Below are 24,607 nucleotides of genomic sequence, written 5' to 3' on the forward strand. Positions count from 1 at the left end.
TTTCCAATGGTACAACCTAACCTAGAAGAATCGCCGTTACACTGTAAATTGTAATAATTTCATAATTGCAATTGAGTCAAATGCACCACAATCAATTTGCGGGTCTTAGTGGAATGCTGCTCGTTGCAGTTAAGAATGCAGTCAGTTAACAATGCAGTTATTATTGATAAAGCTATAGTGAAACTATTAATGACAGTGGCTTTGTTTGCGAGAACAAATTTTTATTAAATTCTATTAACACCAATTTTTGACGTAGCTTTGATTTGTAAAGTAAAGTAACACTTCTTCTTCGTCTTCTTCTTCTCTTCAGTTCTAAAAATTATTAAACTAATTCTTTAGTAGCCCACGAAACTTTTTTTAAAAATAAACGTCTATTTGTTTTTCTGTACTGAGGATGTTCAAATTTATTCTGTAAAGTTTACGTTCAGTTTTCAGTAAAAAACATTTTGTTTTATTAAAATAATTAATGTGCTAGTTTTTGCGATATATAACAGCAGAAACCACATTTATATATAATAATATTATCTAATTAAAAGGCTTAGTTAGTATTAGTGTTTGCGATAGTGGTTTTCTATGTATGCTAATGTATGTTAAAAATAACCCCTTCAGTATTATTGAGAAGAACTTTTTTTATAATGTGTTTTTAGTCTGCTTGGTGGTGCAGTGGCAAAGGCGATATGACGGTCGTCCTACTGTTGCGATAAACACGGGTTCAAATCCTACTGGGGCACGGTCATAAATTTATATTTCTGATTGTTTAAAATTTGTGATTGTCCTAGGCAGGAGTGTAAAATCCGACAAGAAAATGATCTCACTCACGCCAATAACCAGGCTGGGTAAGACCAGATGTAGGCTTAAATCCGAGGACCGGTGTTTGGAGCCCACATTAAACTCTAGGTCCAGTCCAGATAAAACCATAGTTGGTAAAAGGAGACTTTAAAATATAAAAAAAAATGTTTCACTTATGTGATCCATAAAAATATTGCACCTGGCATAGATATTTATTTGTTCGTAATTTGTTACACACCATTTGCTATTAAAACAATTACTATTCTTTGCGGAATAGATTAATAGAGTATCTAAATAGCTTCCAGAAGAATATTGTTCAATATACAATAATTGTATGAAATCATTCACCAATTATTTCAATGATGTTCCATATAAAATTATTCTCTTCATTCTCTTCTCTAAAATACAACATAATGTTTCATCAATTATGTGTTGACGCGTTGGCCAAGTAAGATGGTTGATACTATTGTGATGTTTCTCAACCCAAGACTGAACCTTTTTGGCTGTGTATGTATATGGGTGCATTATCATTTTGATATATGGCAATCTTTGCCGACAGTAAGCTAGTCATAGTAAGGACTTCATAATTGAAAATGTCATCATTTATATTCATTAGCGGTCAGTAATGTAAATTATCTTCAGCTGGCAGAAAACCGCTGATGCAGAATTTAACGTCTTTCCGTGACATACATGTGGTTATAAAATTGGTAACATATATTTTAAATAACCCAATTATATAAAATATGAAGCGTTAACATCATACTCAAAGCTTCATTTCCAAAGAAGTAAGGTCCAGCGATGGTTCGTTCGTTAATGACGCGTTGTAAATGAATTCGTTTTTCAGACCCAAATGCATCGTAATTTCAAGAATTAATGAAGCATCATCATTGCTTACAAATATTTTGCTAAGAAAATCAGCATTTATTGGTTCACTTTTTGTTGTTAATGTTGATTTTTCAGGTCAATCAGATTGTCAAATTGGTAAAACGCTGATTTTAGTAAATGGACGCTGTAAAGGACTTCAAATAGCATCTATATTATTATTTGACCGTGTTTGTTACACCATTGTTACTGGATATCCATCGATTGATCCAATATTCCTAATTTAATTTCTTTATTGTTAGCCAAGTTACATTCTATCAAGTTTCCATTAAATTTTCAATAAATTCCGATGGATATAACGTTATCAACATATGAAATAATAGTTTTGTCTATTTAGTATCATTGAATTTTTCAATGTATATCCTAACTATAGCTGCAAACTGTTATTTTATTTTAGGTTATGTACATTTTTAAACTCATGTATGTTGCAAATTCTTGGATATTCGATATTATCTGATTCGTAATCTATTAAAAGAAACGTTGAACAATTTTCCAAGCTAACGATTTCTAGTATCAATCACAATGGTTTAGTTTAAGGGCTCTAATCGTAACGAAATTAATCTTCTTTGTAACCGGCTATTCCCAATTTATTATCTGATATTGTTAGGTGCGTGGTAATAGCAATTCAATTAGCCGGATTGGTCCCCGAATTCAAGAACGCTCGTCAAAATTCTATAGTATCAGCTTATTTGGAAAAAGGGTCGATTGATTCGTTGACGTAACTAATTAAGGTTCTTGAATCAGTTTTAATGTATTATGGAAGGGATATTTTTTATCAATAGATTGTACGTATTCTGAGAATTTTTTGACTTTAAAAATCCACTTATTGAGAAACAAAAAAAATTAAAAATCTATTGATTTTAGTCATATCAACCTCTTGGATTTGTTAATGACTGGACCTACAGCTTAACCTGGGCTCCGAACCACGGTCCTCTGCATTAAGCCTACCGACTGGCGTGAACAGCTTTAGAAAATATGCCAGAAGATATCGGATCTTACCCAGCCTGGTTACTGGCGAGACTGGGATTGAGACGGCTATTGAGAAAAAGGGTGCAATATATATAAATAAATATATTTTTCATTATGTTCTACATTTTTTCTCTTTCTGTTAACTACTGAATGTGTCGAAACATCTTTGCAATCTATAGCTGATCGTTCTTATGAGTCATGTAGTTGATTTGGGTTTTTATTCAATAAGTTTTTCATTCACATTAGTGGTTGGTTTACTGATAATGAATACCTTGATATAATCAATGATCAAGTTCTTAGTATAACAAGCATATTGCTGTGAAACAGTGTCGTGTTCCATGAAGATAATGGTCGTCATAGAAATAGTTAATGGAGCCTCATAGTATTATTAAACATCTTCCCTTCCCGAAACTTCAATATAATTGAACCATTATGGTAAGTCTTAGATCAGACAGAGGAAGGAGTAGGTTTCTTTCATTAAGATTAACAGGTCAACTGAAAAGTCCCCGGCCTACCATAGTAAAACCTATTTTTTTTGGCAAAATTAGTTTATTTTATTCAACATAATTTCCTTCAAGGGTGATACACTGATTAAAGCCGACCCTCCAACGTTTCGACATCATTTTCGTAGAACGATTTGTCCTTTGCTTCAAAATAGACTTCAGTTTCGGCGATCATCTCTTCAGTCGACGAAAATTTCTTCCCAGCATTCTTTTGAGATCTGAGAACAGGAAATAGTCGCTGGTGGCCAGATCTGGAGAATACGGTGGATGAGGAAGCAATTCGAAGGCCAATTCATGGATTTTTGCCATCGTGCCACTTTGTTTTTCTTCAAATGCGGCCGTTTTTGGGAGGTTTCGTTCTTCAAATGGTCGAAAAAACGCTATGTAATAGTCGCTGTTGATGGTCCTTTCTTTTTTTCAAGGTAGTCAATGAAAATTATTCCATGCTTTTCCCAAAATAACCAGACATCATAACCTTGCCAGCCGACCGTTGCGTTTTCACACGCTTTGGAGCGGGTTCATCATATGCAGTCTACTCGGATGACTGTCGATTGGACTTCGGAGTCCAATTCGGAGAAATGATGGAACCATGTTTCATCCATTGTCACATATCAACGCAAAAACTCGGGTTTATTATGTTCGATAATTTCCAAACACTGCTCCGAATCATCAATTCGTTGTTTTTGGTTAAAACTGAGCTCGCACGGCACCCACTTCGCACAGAACTTTCTCATACCCAAATGTTTGTGAATGATATGATGTATACGTTCAATTGATATCTTTAGAGGGTCTGATATTTCATTCAATTGCAATTTACCGTCATTCAAAACAATTTTGCGGATTTTTTAAAAGTTTTCTTCGGTAACAGCCTCTTTTTGGCGTCCACTGCGTTCACCGCCTTCGGTGCTCATTTCACCAAGTTTAAACTTGGCATACCAATCCTTGATGGTTGATTTTTCTGGAGCAGTGTCCGGAAACACGATATGAAAGGTTTATCGACATAAATAAATCGACTTTAAATAAATAATGTATAAATTTTAAAATAATAATAATAACAAAAGTTGCTTCACTCAAAATGACGTAATTCACAAATTAATGATCCGATAGCTGCCAAATTTATACAGGCATCTCTTGAGGGTTAGGGTTAACTAAAAAACATATGAATTTTAATTCTAGTAGCGCCATCCATGTGTCAGACCGGGGACTTTCAACTGACTTGTTATTTAAGCAATTCGTTTATGTTTTAGTACAAGAATGAGGCAACAATCAGTTAGAAAGTGTTCAGTTACTCTATGAGTCATTTCTGCTTAGAATTATTTCTTATTTTTACATGTTACACACCATATTTATGGATAAATATTATGTATAGGTCAAGTTTCATATTACTATGTAGAAAAATCAGTACAAGAATCTCAATTCCTAAAACTAAAAGACGGTTGCAAAAAAGTGCCTAAAGAAGGCAAAGAAATACAAACAACGGCCTTAATTCGAATTTCCGTTCAACTTTGGACCTTCTCCATATAACTCCGACTAGTTCTCGATATAGGATCCAGGTCTATTCTCGTAATACAATTCAAAATAAGTTCGCCTTTATGGGCGTTAGGAGCCACATTAATTCGAGAGGTTTGTGTATCGGATATCGGTTGTGTGACGGCTTGCCAATTTCGATTTGATCAATATTGCCCAAATGTCTTATTTCATACAATGTTAATAAAACAACAACATACAGATTTCGATATTCACGTAACGAAAAGCCAATTCTAAAGTCGAATTAGTATAATGTTGTCCATGGTGGAGTTCTTTAAGTTCAGTTATTCAGTGTAATATACTAGCTGATTCAGTGAACGAGCTTCGTACCAAGAAGCAATTTTTATTATATTCTATTTGCTAACTAAGTACTTTAAGTCAGTTAGTGAATTCAGAAGGTTTTATCTTCTCTGAGCAATGAATATTCACTTCGTATCCAAATAAATAGTTTTAAAAACTATTAAAAATCATAATGTTATTAGTTTTGTTTTCTGCACCGAAAATAAGTAATGTTTATGGTGTGCTATTTTCTGAACGATGAAATTATTATATAATAACGTTGGGAACTATAGACTGAAAATGATTATTGAGTAATTGACGATTTTTTAATATCTAATGTTTCAGTCTCTGTGAGTCCAAATGATTTTAGCACTTTTTACTATCGACTATTTCAGTCAACTACTTTTGGTCGCTCTTTTCTGTTAAGCTGTCAAACTATCCGGGATCTTGAAAATAAAACGCCGAATTTATGCTTACATAGATTTATATGTAATTTTTTTTGAGCGTGTTTATATTTGAGCTGTCGGATCATTAGTTTGTGAATTATAGCATTTTAAGTGAAGAATTTTTGGTTATTGTGAAAAAATTGGATAAAAAAGAATTTCGCGTATTGATAAAATATTGCTTTTTGAAGGGAAAAAATACAGTTGAAGCAATACTTTGACTTGATGCCGAGTTTCTGGGCACTGCCGTAGGAAAATCAACCATCAAGAATTGGTATGCTAAGTTTAGACGTGGCGAAATGAGCACCGAGAACGGTGAATGTAGTGGGCGCCCAAAAGAGGTTGTTACCGACGGAAACATTAAAAAAATCCACAAAACGATTTTGAATGACCATAAATTGAAGTTGAGTGAAATAGCAGACACTCTAAGGATATCATCTGAACCTGTACATCATATCATTCACGAACATTTGAGTATGAGAAAGCTCTGTGCAAAGTGGGTGCCGCGCGACCTCACTTTTGGCCAAAAACAACGACAAGTTGATGATTCGGTAGTGTCATCAACTCAATTAGTGTTTGAAGAAGGTCAATCGTAATAAACCCGAGTTTTTGCGCCTATATGTGGCAATAGATGAGACATGACTCCATCATTTTACTTCGAAATCCAATTGGCAGTCATCCTAGTCGACTGCACACGATGAACCGGCTCAAAAGCATGGGAAAACGCAACAGTCGGCTTGGAAGATTATGGCGTCTATATTTTGGGATGCACATGGAATAATTTTCATTGACTGCCCTGAGAAAGAATGACCATCAACAGCGACTATTACAAAGCGTTATTAGACCGTTTGAAGAACGAAATAGCCGAAATACGGCCGCATTTGAAGAATAAGAAAGTGCTGCCTCACCAAGACAATGCACCATGTCACAGGTTAGTGAAAACGATGGCAAGAATTCATGAACTGGACTTTGAATTGCTGCCTCATCCACTGTATTCTCCAGATCTGGCCCCCAGCAACTCTTTCCCGTTCTCAGATCTCAAGGTGATCTCCGAAACTGAGGCCTATTTTGAATCAAAGAACAAGAACAAAACATACTGCAAAATGGCATCGAAAAGTTGGAGGGTCGCTATAACCAGTGTATCAACCTTACTTGTATATTAATGCAAGTACAACAGAACAATAGTTATAAATTTTAATGGTAAATTAATATCGTACTTAGCAAATTTAATTTAAGAAACTGCAAAAACGTTTTCGTAAGTTCCTTAATTTTTTCCTACAAAACTTAATTAAACTTAAGGTCCTGGCAATAATAAACACAACAAAAAAATAATTATTCGGTTTGGTATATCGATTTTGAAATTATGAGCTCACATGCATTTCTGCGACACATTTTTAACATTTACATTCAAATCAACCCAATTATATAAAAATTGACGATTCATATCTATTCGATGCTGATTTATATTGATGATTAGTAACTGTGATTCATGCCATTCCTCGGGATAGACTGACATTTCCTGACCCCTTATCTGTTATCTGGGAAATTTTCCATTTTAGGCTTACAGCGAATCGGAGTTTATTTGCTTTGCTCCCAGCCCTCCTGTTCTTCTCTGGCTGACTCGAAAAAAAAAGTTGTAGAAGCGTTAAAATCGGAAAATAAAATAATGGTGTTATGTCTGTTCTGTTTGTGCTTAAGGTTTCACGGGATCTGGGGACAAAGAAATTAAAAAACAAGATACCAGCTCCTTTTGTGGTGTTTGTTTACATAATAATGCCATTTTCCTTACCAGGTTAAGTCACTTTCTTTTTCTATATATTAATAATGCGACATATAAGAATATTGTGACAAAATATTGCAGAAAGACGAAATTTGGGAAAATCTTTCTAATAAAGACAGAATTTAATAATATCTCTAATGTTATAGAGCGACAAAATGTTTGTTAATTTTTTTTCTATTCAATTCGAAATGAGTTCTGGTATAATATTGCTTTTTCCATTAATCGATTATAACTAATATTGAAAAATCATTCTATATGCCTTTAAAATACATAAAATACAATTATTTCTGCAGGTAATGAAACATTTTGAAAAAACTCTTTTTTATTTTAAAATATCAATCAAAGACAAAATGTTTGTTATCATATTATGTCAGTGTACAGTAGTGAACAGTGAGGCAGGGTGAGAAAATATTGAAATCCCTTATATTGTGCATTAGACTAATTAAGTAACGTGTCAACATGTATAAATGCAAGAAAGACTATTAAAGATTCAAAAAAATTATTACTATTTGATGTTTGCTTAAAGATAAATATCGTTTGTATTCTACGCTTAAATTACGTTAAAAAAGTAGAAAATTTACAAAAGAAATGTAGATTTAAACAAACCAATTTATTTTTCAAGTCGAGGATCTCTTTTGGCTGTCGACGTTGTAAGTTTATAATATTTATTTTTTTAAATCATATAGAGGCATATGTTTTCGCCAATTCTAATATTCCCTAGGGCATTCATCACTAAACACTGACATAATTCAAGCTCCTTTCAACATACCGTGGTGGATTGTTATTCTTTTGATTATATTACATCATTTTGCTCATAAATATGAAAATAAGTGCATTTTTGTAATTCCATTAACATTACTTTATTAAATAAATATAATATAAAAATAAGATATTGATTATATTTCTTAAGAAATACAGAAAATTAGATATAAAAATCTAAAAGTACCATAGTTTTTTTTAAATACATATAGTTAGAGATTTTATCTAAAGATAAACTGAGGTGGGCTGACAAATACCACTATTAGACAACTGTTATAGGATATAATCCACACAAAATATTTGGGAGAATAATATAATAGTAGAACTTTTAACGAATTTGACAAGTGACGTTTTTCTCTTTTAGTTATTTACATTTAACTCGAATATTTCTGATTCATCATCTTTAACTGGTCTATAAGAGTTTTCAATGCTTCTCCTATTACTTCACCCGGTTTTAGCTGAAATATATTTCCATAAAATTTAATAGGTTATACTCAGTTTTAATTATTGTCCTTTAATGTTATCTTTATCGAAAATTGTTGTTTACAGCTTTTATGTTAACTCTACCAATTAGAAATAAAATCATAATTATATGGAAACAATGGGAGAAAGAGAAAGATGATACATCAACATCGAGGGCTTTTTGGGATCAAAACAATTACTCTAAGAAAAAACATCTTTGTCTGTTTTTATTGTACTAATTACAAAGCAAAAATTGTTTTTATTTAATAATTAATTAAATAATATTGTGTAAAATAAACACGTAAACTTTTATTGTATAATAATATCTATGTGTTCATTGTATCACCCTTGTTATCTTAATATGTTGTTCTCATTTACTTTGATGTAATTATTTAGAGAATACTTTTGATATCACAGGTTAATTTAAAAGTCCCCGGCCTGACACATAGATGGTGATACTGGAAGTAAATCCATATGTTTTTTAGTTAACAATAACCCTCAAAAAATACGTGTATAAATTTGACAGCTGTCGGATCATTAGTTTGTGAACATTTTGAGTGAAGCAACTTTAGTTATTGTGAAAAAAAAATGGATTGAAAGGAATTTAGAGTTTCTGGACATTATCCCAGGAAAGTCAATGCTTAATCATGGCCTAGATATTATCATGGATACTCTTGATTATTGTGAATTATTTTTCTCCGGTTAAAATTAGGATAAATTAATTAAAAACTACCTCCGGACTTGGCACCTGCGCCCTATCCTGCATAGAAAATCATAGAAAATAATAAACTATATTGCCTTCCTTTGCTAATGGCGGTACGTTCTGTTCGAGTCGATCGGTACAGTCGATCAAGCCAAAATAACAAAAAATATATAATATTTACGTCTTGGGTTACATTAATAATTACATAGTAATAATAGTTAAATTATTGTGTTATTGTTGGTGGTTTAATATACATTGGTTTCGAAATATGGAAGAATAAGGGTATTTATAGTGGGAATGTTAGCTGCCAAATTTTTAACACATCATTTTCAACGACATCGAATAGGTTTCAACGTAAGCCAAAATTTAATGATAACAAGACCAGATAGGAAAATGATTCTTGTTGTGTTAAAAGTAGTCAAGTTATCAATAGGGTTTGTCCATCAAAAATAGTAGCAAAACTTGTAGTAACTAGAAAAAATTAAACATTTATTTTAAACATAATATATTTTAGTAATAATTTAAATTTAATTTTATAGGTAAGATGTATCTAGAATTTTTTGAGAGTGAAGGTCGAATAATGTGAAATTCGGAGAATCAGATTAGAAGAAATTAGACAGCAATTTGCTAAGATGTAAGAACAGTGTATATTGATATTAAATTAAATTTGCTAACAAAAGTAGACCCGGATAAAATAAACAAAATATAAAACTATCAATGACAACTTAACAATCTAATGACAAGGAAAAACGATGTACTGACTGAGATTTCTTTCAGCATAAAGGAATTTCATCCATTCATTTTAGGCTAGTAAATGTACAATCTGTTAATCGAAAGCTCAATGTAGTCAATTCAGTAAGGGGGTTTGTGGATCAAGAATAGTAACGATCATAGTTGATAATATTTGAAGATTTCTAGGAGAATTTCACTGCTTTCATATATAGTTGTGGCTTTTTCGTTAGGTTTTAACTATATTGGCTGGGCTTGATCTAAATATCTTGGTCTTTTTTATGGTAATGTTAATTTATTTGGTTCTTGGAGTTCTTGTTAATTGTTCAAATATGCAAATTAAATTAAATATTGTGTTTTCATAAAAATAAAAAGTCACATAGAAATTATTGTTATCATTCAATTGTATTCAATAATTTTTTAAATAAAATATGTTATTTCAATGTTTATTTTCCTCCTTATATACAGTTTCAACATTAGATCAATTATTTATCAAATTTGTGCATACTTATATATAGGAAATAACTAATACATAAAATACTTTTAATTATTCTCTGTTTGAAAAATAAATGGAGCTCAATATGGACATGCGCCAAATCCGGAGATATTCATACGTCACAGAATTCACTTGTTTAACATCATTAACACTATCATCTGGCATCGCGGACGTACATCTGAATTTAAGTTGATTTTCCTTCGTAACATTCGTACTAATAAACGAAAGATTTATGGAAATAGCCCTTTAAGTATGGAAGTAAGTACATACATATATTTTTCTTGCAAAAGTCATCGAGCGTAATTTTCTTGAAAACGCACTCATCACTAAGACTACAAAATGCCTCATCATCAGGTACTTGAAATCTCATTTACAAACTACATTATTAAGAAGTGAAAGTGAAGTGAATTACAATTACCAAATAAGTATTTGTATTTAAATAATGCATTAGTGAATTTAAGTAACTCAAAAACTGACCAAGTCTGTGTAAGCTGTAATAACATTTTTTTGGTCAAATTATTCTTACTTTCGATTATTATTGTTATTTTAGTTTGTATTTTATAAAATATATATTTTATTAAAATTTTATTTTAGGCATAAACATCTCTAAAGCGCTATTGTAAAATCATGTTGCATAATTTATAACAGTATATTAATAATCATAATATTAATATTATTATAAGATTAATAATTAAAAAAGGTTTTCACATTTTTCGTGAGTTATCTTGTCAAGAAATGAAAGGCCCTTAATACACCCTTTTGTTACCACAATTCCACCACATCAGACCGGCCCTAGACTAACAAAAAAGACGTTTAAAATAATGAAAATTTAGATTATTTAACTGTTTGAAGAACATACCTTCAATTTCTAAAACGTAAGAAACCTAATTTCTACATCTAATAGAATCGTCAAAACGCCTTTAGTCATTTTAGACACTTACGTATCCAAAACTAAAATTAAATTAATTAAATAACAAGCTCTTAATTATACGAACTGTACGAATTTTAATCGTTGTTAAAAAAAAGGGAAGGAAAATGTTTAGAAAAAGTGGATTATATTAATTATATCTCTTTAATTAAAATTAACTACCTCTCAACAGATAAGTTCGTTTTGCAAAGGCAAACAACCCGACACAGTTGTCAGGAAAGTTTAAATTGGACTAAAATTCGGTACATTCTTGAAACGAACAAACTTAAGTTTATTATGGATTTGTTTTAACATATTTCGGTACAATGTACAGAGACAATATCTTCGGATTAACAGTCGGAATTATCGCCGGAAGAAATAAAGAATCGAAATACACTTTTAATTTGGAAATATAATTGCAATTATAACATTAAATACACTTCAATAATGTGAATTAATTCAATACAAGTTCTATTAAATTAAACAAATAATATATATATATATATATATATATATATATATATATAATATATTCCGATAACAGGTCAATTGAAGGGTCTCCGGAAAAATGCCATAGCAAAACACATTTTTTTGGAAAAAATAGCTTTTTTTATTCAACATAATTCCCTTCGAGGGTCATACACTGATTATAGGGACCCTCCAACTTTTCGATACCATTTTTGTAGTACGATTTATCCTTTACTTCAAAATAGATGTCAGTTTCGGCGATCACCTCTTCTTTCGAGGAAAATTTCTTCTCTTTCATTATATTGAGATCTAAGAATAGGAAATAGTTGCTGGGGGGCAAATCTGGAGAATACGGTGGTTGAGGAAGCAATTCGAAGACCAAATTCATGGATTTTTGCCATCGTTTTTACTGACTTGTGACACGGTGTATTGTTTTGGTGAAACAGGACTTTCTTTTTCTCCAAATGCGGCCGTTTTTCGGCGATTTCGTCTTTCAAACGGTCCAATATCGCTATGTAATAGTCGCTGTTGAAGGTCCTTCCCTTTTCAAGGTAGTCAATGATAATTATTCCATGCACATCCCAAAATACAATAACCTTACCAGCCGACTATTGCGTTTCCCACGGTTTGGAACGGGTTCATCGTGTGCAGTCCACTAGGATGGCGGTCGAGTGGACTTCGGAGTGAAGTGATGGTGTCACATATCGACGCAAAAGCTCGGATTTATTACGCTTGATCATCTTCAAACACTGCTCCGAATCATCAACTTGCACAGAGCTTTCTCATACCCAAATATTCGTGAATCATATGACGTACACGTTCGGTTGATATCTTTAGGGTGTCTGCTATTTGTATATAGAATGTATATTAAAACAATAACGAACACAATTATTTTTTACAAGTTAGAAATGTACATTTACATTCGTTAAAAAAAACTTAGTTATTTTTTCAAAACTTTGGTCTACAAAGTAAAATATTTAAAGAATAAAATGTTATATGGCCAAATATATTTTCATCAACAAATTTAGAGATAATAATCCATAAGTCCTTCTATTTACCATGTGTTCCATTTATGCAAATTATGTAGTCTTTTTCTAACTGCTCTTGCCTACTTATTTTTATAGTGTTTTCCACAGTATTTATATTTATGTAGGCATTTCCTATGACATTCTGCAACATCTGATGATGAATATTTTATTTTGTGGCGAATATTGTCTGTGAGATGTTGAATCATTTGGGGCTTATTCACTTAAACTTTTGATTCTAAAAAATCCCGTAAAAAAGTCTGACACTGTTAAATTGGGATATCTGGCTGGTTATGTTAAATCGCCACTTCGCGAAATTAGTCTTCGTGGAAAAAGTCACTCAATAATTGAATTGTGGCCTATCTTGCTGAAACCACATGTCTTCTAGTCCTTGCTCTTCCATTTCAGGCACAAGAAAATTTCGAATCATGTCTTGGTACCGTTCAGCAGTTACAGTAACTGCATCACCTTGGCAATTTTCAAAATAATATAGACCAATGATGTTTCCAGCATGAATACCACACCATACAGTTGTTTTTAGTGGATGCAATGATGTTTCATGAATCTTTTGTTACAGTGAAACTTTTGACAGTGGCGTCAGTGACTCTGATCTTGCTTTTGTCTATTTTTCTTGCAATTACACCGTATTCTTTTACTTTATAAAATTTTTCTGCACTCTCACAAATATTCAAAAACTAAAATTAACTAAGCCAATCCAACCGCTTCATGACTAACGAATATCAATTTTTTATTATATATGTAGATACAATTTTTAATCCAAGGAGAAGAAATCTGGAAACATTAAAGCCCACGCCTAATAGCGGATTTTATTTTTAGAAACACGTAATGGTCGATGCCTTTTCCAATTTCTTCCAATGGTAAAATTTTGAAAAATAAAATCCTATAAGAATCCTCTCCTATAGGAATTTTATCTTTTTTTTTTCGACAAATTTATTTACGTCCTTTACTTGAAATTGAAACGGAAATGTGTGCTAATTTTATTGAATAAATTAACTTCAAAGTAGGGCGACGTTGAGAATCTATACGTCAGCTGTTCGGCACCATTGGTATGCAAATATTCGAATAACGTACATTACTTAAGAATGCTGATTTCCCGGATAGGAAACGTCTTTCGACGACCAGGTTATTTCGAATTTACCAATCGACACGTTAAACCGTACATTTAAATCGTATTTCCTTCATGCATAAAGCGAAACCGTCATACATTAAACGATTATATGCCGCTTTATTCTCCCACATTTGCCCAATTTATAACCTCTAAACAAGCTGGCTTAACAAGATAACATGGAAGTTGTTTAAATCAATTATACGAATTTCGGTAATCTCCGAATACGTTGGGATGAAATTAAATGAAATTGGGTTTTTGTTTTTTCATGTTACAGAAGGGAGAACAATAATATATCAATCATTTTTTAATACAGCTTATCTGGCAATTGAAAGTCATATTATGATATACAATAAGCTAGTATTTCTATGTGAGCATTTAAATTATTATAATCTGAATATTGTTAGTTATATTTTTTAAAGATTTACTACATTGTTACAAGTCATTGTCGATTAACCTCACCTACTCTATACTATCGTAGTATCTGGTGTAATAATGTTTATGTATTATGGCTGCTGTTTTTTTATTAAATGCACCTCACTATGCTACACTACACAAAATCAAATAATTTGACTATTTTGAGTCTGTGTCCTGTTCTGGTGCTATTCGAGAGTTGTATTATTTATCGAGCCACTCCGCATGTCTCCTTGATATCCTCTTGTTTTCCTGAACGACAGTGGATATCTGAAGGTCTCGGTGTAAGTAATCAGTACTACAGTATCTGGGTGCACCTAGAATACTTTTCAGGACTTTGTTTTAAGAAAATTGTATTATGTTTATATTACTTTTCGTGGAAAATCCCAATAATTGTATTCAATATGTCCATATAGGTTTCAATACTTGTTTGTATAATAGCAATTTATTATGTACTGATAATATTACCAATTAACCAATAAATTTTCATATATGTTAATTCTAATTTCTTATTTATCTTTTTTACATGTTCATTCCAGCGAAGTTTAGCATCATATACACCTAAGATTCGTTCACAAATACTTAGTCTTTTTTATATGAAATCATAGGATTACTTATTGTGTACTTTCGTAAATTTTTATTTTTCAAGTTTGGGATCAGTTATTTATATTAGCGCTTGCCTGCTCGCTTCCTGTGGATTTTTGGTTATTGTCTCCGATAGCAAGAATGGCGGTATGATCATCAATGGTAGCCATCGTGATATTTTCTATTTGTGTAATATAACATTTGTAGAATAGGTGACCATGGCACTTCCTTGTGATACACCTGTTTTAGCTTCTTGTATTTTTTTAATATTCTGGCTGTAAGATTAGATCTTAATAGTTTCGTGCATTGTTTCGGTAACATTTTCTGTAGCTTATGAACAACGCATTTTGTAACAATGCTGATACTTCCTTTTAAACAAGCGGTTATCAGAGGATACTATGTCTGGTGAGTACGGTGGGTACGGCAGAAATTCCCATCACAGCTGTACAGTATACTTTACATTTTTTGCAACGTTTGGCCGAGCGTTGTCGTGGAGAGGTATTATTTTATGCCAGTTACTCTCTGTTGTTGATCTTTTTTGAAATTTATTCAGTTAACGTTTCCTTTCCCACCTTATGCTCAACAAAATATTATGGACATTAATATTCCACTTTAGTGTCGATGTGGACATCTTTAGTGGACCAACCTAAGCATCATGTTTTAAAGTACGTCAAGTTGTTGTTCCCTCTAGCTCTTTGAGTTTTTATATGATAAGAAAAATGATTTGAAGATACAAAAATAACATCCTATGTATATCTCATTACAGATAAACAAAATTTACACACACATAAGTATTATTAAAATGTTTTTACAAAGATCGAATAAAATATAATTATATTACCCACATTTTAAGGACATATTTTACGGAATGACGGAAATATATTATAGAAATTGGACTTTTCTAGCTTTGCCTTTCGCAAATTCGTTAATAAGATTTTCAATATCTGTTTTGAAATTTCAAGCCTCTATAGAAATGATAGCATTATTTGCTAATGGCTTCTGCTTTATTCTGGGTGGTAAGTAATACTTTATTAATTTTAATTTAGAGAATGATTTCTCAGCTGAAACTAGAGAATTTAGTATAGTTAATCAGATACGTAAATGAATAATGTTTAGCAATAAATGAGTTAAATTATTTATCAAAATGTAATTAGGTGTTTCTTTTCTTTCTTTCATCTAGATCTGTTTCGTTTCATCAAGCTTTCTCTATAAATTAAATTGTTCTTGGTCAGAATATTTGTCAATATCTTATTGATATCAATATTCTACAAAAATTTAAAAACATGAATGAGTGGATAATAGCCTAAATCTTTCGTTAACAGATGAACAAGCAGTATAATATAACTGCAAAAAACTTAATAAAGTAAACGTTAATTCTAGGTTTGTAGCATTTTTTTTTACTTTTGTGATCTTAAAACAATGTGCTTAATCAGACAGCATTAAGAAAAATATTGTCTGGTATTAAAACGAATTTACAAACTGCAATGGGTAATACATTATACATATTGATGACGTCAGTTCACTGATTTTTTGCATAAACTCTACAAGGTGTCCTTTACCATAAAGAGTCACACATATTTCAAATTTCTGGTAAAAGTTTACTCCCAGCAGTTTGAGCTCGATTCGAAATTATCGTTACCATCTATATTATATTGGGACATGTAGGTCCTTTTTCCATCAGCAATAACCATAACCAGTAATTGAGATATGATGGAAAAGAATCACCATAAATTTCAAAAAGTGTGTGATGACACGATTTTGAGTGTTCCATAATTGACGTCTACACACATTGAATAACTCAGCAATACTAAATGTTGTTTTATGTAGAGAAATGTTCAGTTCATCGGACTTAAGAGTTGGGTCACATCGTTGAAAAAAATCCGAGTAAAAATAATGTTATTAAACCAAGTTTTATGTTAAAATAAATTAAAGGAATTGCCGGTAATTTTAAATTGATTCCTAAGAAATTAATCAATAAATTATTGGAATTTTGTTAATGAAGGTAATAAAACCACGAAGACATGAAGTCGATGTAAAAAATCTGAAAAGTTTCGAAAGAAATAAAACGAGATAATAAATAAGCCTTCCGTGACTGAATATTCAAAATGAAAAAAGTTTGTGAGGCACCTGTAAAAAAAATTCTATTCCAAGTATTCTTAACAATGCTTCTTCTGTTTTAAGAATTTAGTTTTTTTGGCAAATAAGGTGTACAGGGTGAGGATTCTTTATTGAGTCGAAAATCTGTATTTGGTTATAATATTTATTTTGTCTTTACTAACTTACAATTTGTCTTTACAAAAACTTAACTCTAGGTATATATATATATATATATATATATATATATATATATATATATATATATATATATATATATAGGAAGACCTATCGGTCCTATTTTAGTCTCTGGTGTAATAATGTTTATGTCTTAACCCTGCACTATACTACACAAAATTAAATGGTTTGAATCTTTTGAGTGTGTGTACAACGTGGGGCAAACCTCCTTCTACCATTTTCATTGCCTATAAGTTTGCTCAAAGAAAGATAAGGAAGTTTGGTTTTCATAAAAAGTTTATTTGGTCTGTACATTTTTTTTCGTTGTAATTAACAAATTATATAGGCCCAATGACGACCGCGATTCGCTATAAAATTTTCGGCTCTTTTTAAGACGTTTTTCATGGCATCCTGCAACATCTGAGGCTGAATTTCTTCAATTTCTTGACAAATATTGTCTTTAAGATTACTTTTGATTTTAAAAAACCCCATAAGGAAACGTCAGGTATTGACAATAATTGAATTGTTGAACGTGCTGTATGTGCTGTGGCCCCATCTTGTTGATACCACATGTCCAACAAAATTTCAAAATATCTTGGTACCGTTTAGCACCAGTAACAGTAACTTGCAACACCTTATTTAGTTTTTTTAATGTGTATTGTACCATTATGTTAGCTTCTATAAAACCCGATTTATACCGAGTCGTTTATAGATAGTAACAAGAGAGGGCTGTTGAGTATTTCAAGAATAATGTCTCCTTGGGCAGTTCCAGGTAGTTTTTTAGTCAGTTGTTCACAGTAATTGAATTTGTAGAGATAGTTTTGATACAACCGCTGTGTTGTTTGTTAATGTAACATTTTATAATTCTAAAATATATCAGTTGTTATTTTTGCTGGTTATTTAGTACTTTCCCCATTTTATCGCCTACAATATAGGTTTCAATACTTGTTTATATATCAGCAATTTATTATGTACTGATAACTGTGACTTTATTCTAACTTCCAATATATTTTCGTATATTTTAACACCATTTCATTCCTTTTCTTTATAAATCTTTCTTCAAGCGAAGTTTTGCACCAAGATTCACTCCATACAATGATGATTTACTTTCGTTAAATCTTATTTTCTAGGATGGGGTCCAATTATATTGTCGCTTGCCTGTTGTAATTTTCATATGGCTTTTTTGCTATTATATCCGACTGCAAGAATCGCACTGTCATCAACAAATTTTGCCTCATGATCATCATGATCTATTTGTGGTATATCACATATGTAGGGTAAGTAAAGATTTGATCCCAATACATGTCCTAGTGTACTAACTTAGGTTTATTTTATTATGGAGTAGGCTTCTCCTTGTTTGACTCTAAATATCCTGGCTGTACCGAAAGATTTTTATAGTGCAGCATGTAGTTTCGGTAACTTTTTCTATAGCTTATGAACAACGCCGTCATGCCATATATGATCGAAAGCTTGTGCTACGTTCAAAAATATATCTGAACAAATCTTTTTATTTTCGTATATTCTATTAACCTGGTTGATTGTTGAACGTTGATTGAATCTTAGTAAAGCCGAATCGATGTGTCAGGGGTTTTTGGAATACCTTGGATATTACGTTTCCAGCCATCTTCCAAACATAAGAAACTTGTTATATTCGAAATGCTGATACAGTTGGTTGTTGTATGTTTTGGTAGAACAATGTTTTGTATATGTCAACTATTAAAACTACTTTATGAAACCCCCGTATATATGCTTGCTTCATAGTTAACTGGCTCTAACTATTTTGGTACAAAACATTGCATAATAGATTGATGGGCAAAAATAATAACAAGAATCAACATATTCCCACTTTTAACAGAAAAATACACGTCTATATCGTTAGAACCAATTAACGTTTTAGTACTGATAGATACTTAAATAACAATAAGACAAACTTTTCCTTTATCATCTGTTAAAACTCTGAAGTATCTTTAATTAAATATCTCTAATGCGACAGAGTTCATCTGCCCGAATTCAATGTCAAGCGCTTCGGTTCCATCCATCCCCTATCACCATTATAAGGGAGTTTATATTTTTTTGACGTTAACCCAACTCCTGAGATAATTAAAAATTGAGATCATAATTCTAATTTGAGGTACTTTTACGTAAAGTTTTTTGTATTGTACTGTATTTGTAATGTAAAATATATGATTTTTTAAATATAAAGCTCCAGTTTATATTGTAATTTTATTTATTTAAATCCTGTGCTGGCATATTAACTGTGGACTATTTTAGTTAAAATACAAGTGGCTATCAGTTAGATTTTGACTCATTTAATAAATATATTTCTCTTAATATTTACCTGATTATTGTATCATTCTTTTTCTCTAAATATATTGGTCATATTTGCTTCTGTGTAATTATTTAAAGAATAGTTGCAATTTATGTATTAAACCAGCTTAAATCTCCAATAGCTATAAGGTTACACTTTTTGAATTTTGTTGTTTATAACCTTTTGAGTTTTGCCAAATGCATTTCTATCTACATCTGTTTTCTACATACATTTTTCTATAGATTTATTAATATTCTTAGCATAATTTTGATATGTCTTATCTGCTGTGAAACATACAATCTGAACAGGAAATGGATATTCATTTATCAAAATGAGACTATATATATATATATATATATATATATATATATATATATATATATATATATATATATATATATATATATATATATATATATATATATATATATATATTGGTTTTCTTGCATGATGTAATAAGGATAGTGTTTCGTACTATATTTTCTAATATTATAAAATGTTTTATAACTGACATGTCGGGAATATTCCCTTTTATTGTCAAGACCATAAGAGTTCAATTATTCTTTGTACAGTGACTAAATCATGCCTATGACGATAGCGAAAAATACCTTCCATAACATTTCCTTCCATTATTCATTAATAATATATCGTGTCTCATGAATTAGACATCTTCAGATGAACAGAAGTTACTGATCCAAATAATTTCAGCAAAATCGAGTAACCAATTCTAGATAAATTTCTGCTATTTTCTTTATATAAGCTAAAGTCTTATTAATTACGCTTGTTATATAAGATCAATTGACTTTTAGTCAACATTTTTATTTTTGTTGATATATCAAAATAATAGTGCTAGTAAAACTCAACAAGGATTATTAAAATAATAAATAAAAAGTGTAAAGACTAATTAAAATGTTACAAGAAACAACCAACCTAGTCAAGCCGGTAACCTGGAAGGATATGAGTTGAAGTTTTGAGAACCGTGCTATGACTTTTTTTGACTTTTTGACTATTGACTATTTTTTATAATATATTTAAATGAATGCGGCATATTAAAGATAATTTGTTTGTTTCAGGATTCGTTAAAATGGAAAGCTACGACAAATACAGCCAAAACTGTGCGGATATTGTTATGAACACTACAGACGTGACGAAGAATCCGTGGCCGTACATCGAATGTTTTTATGGACCCCAAACACAAGAGTTACAGATGACATTATTGATAACAGGTGAGATAAAACGGTCCAACATAGATGCAGAGAAAAAAGAGATTTTACTGTATAGGAAAGACTGCATAAGTAAATAACAGTGCTTTTGATGTTTTTATACGTTTTCGTGATTAAATTATGATTAAAATGAGTTCCTTATGTATTTTCGATCCAAGAAGTATAGCCTGGTATACCGAAAGCAAAATAATGGGACACCGTTTAGTTTTCAAGAAGATTCTGACTCTTATTTGAAAAATAAATAGGTCATCAAAATCCACGTGCTGTGTATGACTTCTATTTGTATTTCTAATGTTTTTCATCTATGCCGATTATGTGCTTTTTAATTGCTGTACATTACTTTATTTATGTATTCATATAATATTTATCTTTTATCCATATTTCTCACCTGTAAAATCAGTAGCTACACCGGACTGATAAAAAGAATAATTTATTTACCTACATATTTACATGGTATCGTTTTTTGCTTATTTATTCCACAACAGTAGGTTTAATTAATTTCCTATTGGTAGATGTATTTACTTCCAGCTATTATACTATGTATTTTTTATAAATCTAGAATCTCACACTTGCAAGTAGTTTGTCTTTAATTTTCCTTCTATGGCTTTCGTTTATGTACAGCTTTCTACTTTGTCTTATATCTTATATAGGTACTAACAACTCATCAACAAATGCGAAATTAAAATTCTATTAAGCTATTTTATAATTTTAATGTTCTAAATAACATTTATTTTAAAATTCTGTTCAAAAATTAATGTATTTATTTAGTTTTTGTATTGTATTAGTGTACATAGTTTATAGTACATTAAGAATGTCTCCAGAACCATATCAATTACTATCAGTTTTAATCAAAAACAATTTTTCTTTGCTATTCTGTAATGACCAGACAGTAATAAAAGAGAATCGACGATTCTTTATTCTCAAATTTTGTTCATCTATGTTAATATGACATTTTCACATATGTTTTGTTTTACATCTTTTAACATAAGCTTTTTTCTATTTTGGACCTACATGCCACAGTCAGTTTTGTCCTCTGCTACATTATAATATATATGCCAATAAAAATCTAGCAAAAATAAAAAGGTAGTACAAGCTCTTAAAACAACTAATCTTGATTTCTCGGAATGCGAAATTATTTTCTAGTTAAATGCCACCGAGGTGGTTAATTTGAATCCAATATCAAAGTTTTGGGCCTCATCCCTCATCGGTAGTGTAAAGGATTTGCTTATATAAATTACTGATAGACAAAGACAAAGGTTTCGAAATATTTCACTACAGTTACGGTCTGAAGAATTTTATCGGTCTTCAAATTGCGTTGGTTATTTTTGGCATGACGAAATTTACGAAATTGTCTTTAGCGTTTACGTAAATTTAGATACGAAAAATGACATAATAAAATAGAAGATCATCACGATTCCACGACGTTTTCTTGAAGTAAATTTTAACTGGATTTTTAAAGCGTGAAAATGAATGTGAGTTATATGTCATCGGTGAATCCAAGATGTCTGTGGTTTCTCGTCGAAACATTGAATTGGGTGATTTCCACAGGTTTCTTTTAAAATGCCGTAATTATAATAAGACACTGTTTCAGAGATCTGAACAAGAGTGTGTTACAGGAGTATGTGTATTTTTGAAACGAAAAAGAAACTATTTATTTTGTTTAAAAAAATCGACGTAAAATTAACCAAGCTTACTAAAGTCAACGTTAATCCAAATAAATCACCAGGCTACGACTTAACTACTGGACAATTGCTACGAAAACTACTAACAAAGGGAATTATAAATCTAATAAAACAGATTTCAGCTAGAACGTGTTCCAGCATTTGGAAGTTAGCTGAAATTATCATAATACCAAAACTTTCGAAACACCAAATGATATAGCAGGTCAATTGAAAATTTTCGGCGTATCATAGTAAAACATATATTTTTGACAAAATTAATTTTTTTATTCAACGTAATTCCCTTCAGGGATGATAGACTAATTATAGCGACTTTTCAACTTTTCGATACCATTTTCGTAGTATGATCTGTCTTTTGCTTCAAAACAGGCCTCAGTTTCATCGAACACCTCTTCATTCGACGAAAATTTCTTCCCAACGAACATTCTTTTGAGATCTGAGAACAGGAAATAGTCGATGGGACCAGATCTGGAGAATACGGTGGATGAGGAAGCAATTCGAAGCCCAATTCATGGTGAAGCAGCCCTTCCGTTGCGTTTACCCACGCCTTGGTGCGGGTTCATTGTGTGCAGTCTACTCGGATGACTGTTTCACCCACTGTCACATATCGACGCAAAAACTCGGGTTTATTAAGCTTGATTATCTTCAACAACTGCTCCTAATCATCAACTCGTCGTTGTTTTTGGTCAAATATGAGCTCGCTCAACACCCACTTTGCACAGAGCTTTCTCATACCCAAATATTTGTGAATGATATGATGTACACGTTCAGTTAATATCTTTAGAGCTATTTCACTCGGTTTCAAATTACGGTCTTTCAAAATCACTTTGTGAATTTTTTAATGTTTTCGTCGGTAACAACCTCTTTAGGGCATCCACTGCGTTGACCGTTTTCAGTGCTCACTTCACTACGTCTAAACTTAGCATTCCAGTCCTTGATGGTTGATTTTTCCTGGGGCAGTATCCGGAAACTCGGCATCAAGCCAAATTTATGTTGCAACTGTATTTTTTCCCTTCAAACAGCAATATTTTCTTAACACGTGAAATTCCTTTTAATCAAATTTTTTCACAATAACAAAAGTTGCTTCACTCAAAATGCTATAATTCACAAACTAATTATCCGGCAGTTGTCAAATTTATACACGCACCACCAAAGGCCGGGGACCTTTCAATTAACCTGTTAAGGTAAGCCTATGAAACTATATCCCTGTTACCACTAATAGCTACTGTACTTTAAAAAGCTTCTGTTGAAATGAATAAAATCGATTATATGCAGAAAACCTAATAACGATACATTAGTTCGGGTTTATGAACAAACGTTCAACAATTATTCTAAAACCAGGTTCTTAGAATAACAGATCTAAATGAAACATTCTATGAAAGAAATAGGTATATGACTTAGAGCATGGCATAACTGCCTTGTTCATAGAATACAAAAAATGTTACCGAAGCCACACAGTAAACTATTTGAAACCTTACAATACAGCCAGAATGTTTTACGCAAACAAGAAGGGTCCTAATCTGCAATAATAGAAGCTAAAGCACGTGTACCACAAGGAAATATATTATAGCTAATTCTTTACCTATTCTACATATGTGATATAACACAAATAGAAAATACCACGATGGCTACATTTGCTGATGACATTGCGATTTTTGTTGTCGAAGAAAATAGCGAAGAAGCTATACGAAAGTTACAATAAGCAAGTTACAATATAAATAAATGGAAAATAAAACACATTCACTAATATGTAAATATGTGCATGGGCAGTTCACGTATAATTAAACCATAGAAGCACCAATAACAATAAATAATACTGCTATTTCATATAGCAACAATGCTAAGTAACTCGCAGAGTAAAAATACAAGTTTTCTAGAACAAAATCCTGAAGCATTGTATGTACATCCAGATACTACCGGACTGCGTACTTACACCGAGACCTTAAACTACGGACTGTCGCTCAGGAAATCAAAAGAATTGTAATGAAACATGAGAACAGAGTCCATTATCATATAAAAATCGAGGTAATACTCTTAAATGACACCAGAATGGGACACGTCCATTATCATATAAAAATCGAGGTAATACTCTTAAATGACACCAGAATGGGACACTAACTCAAAAGAATCAAACCCTATAATAATGTGTACCGTAGTGGAGTGATGCGAATTTAATAGAAAACCAGCAGTGTTAATACATAAGCATTATTATACTACGGACTTATTCTACTACATAATAGGACTATGAGTCTTCGTAGATATATAGTAGGACAAATTGTA

General features: G+C 31.5%; 1 protein-coding gene across 1 annotated transcript in view; it reads left to right on the forward strand.

The window, feature by feature from the left end:
* The window catches only part of CAPAr (neuropeptides capa receptor), a 215,313-nt gene that overhangs the window by 77,705 nt on the left and 113,001 nt on the right, over positions 1–24,607 (forward strand). Inside the window, exon 2 of the mRNA XM_076418225.1 lies at positions 20,499–20,651. Within this exon, the coding sequence (XP_076274340.1) occupies positions 20,510–20,651 (142 nt within the window). The 5' untranslated portion in view covers positions 20,499–20,509. The remainder of the gene's footprint in view (positions 1–20,498; positions 20,652–24,607) is intronic.

This window comes from Rhynchophorus ferrugineus, unplaced genomic scaffold (assembly GCF_030347505.1).
Source record: "Rhynchophorus ferrugineus isolate W39M unplaced genomic scaffold, kcgeb_rfMv2 rfM11, whole genome shotgun sequence".
Lineage (NCBI taxonomy): Eukaryota > Metazoa > Arthropoda > Insecta > Coleoptera > Curculionidae > Rhynchophorus > Rhynchophorus ferrugineus.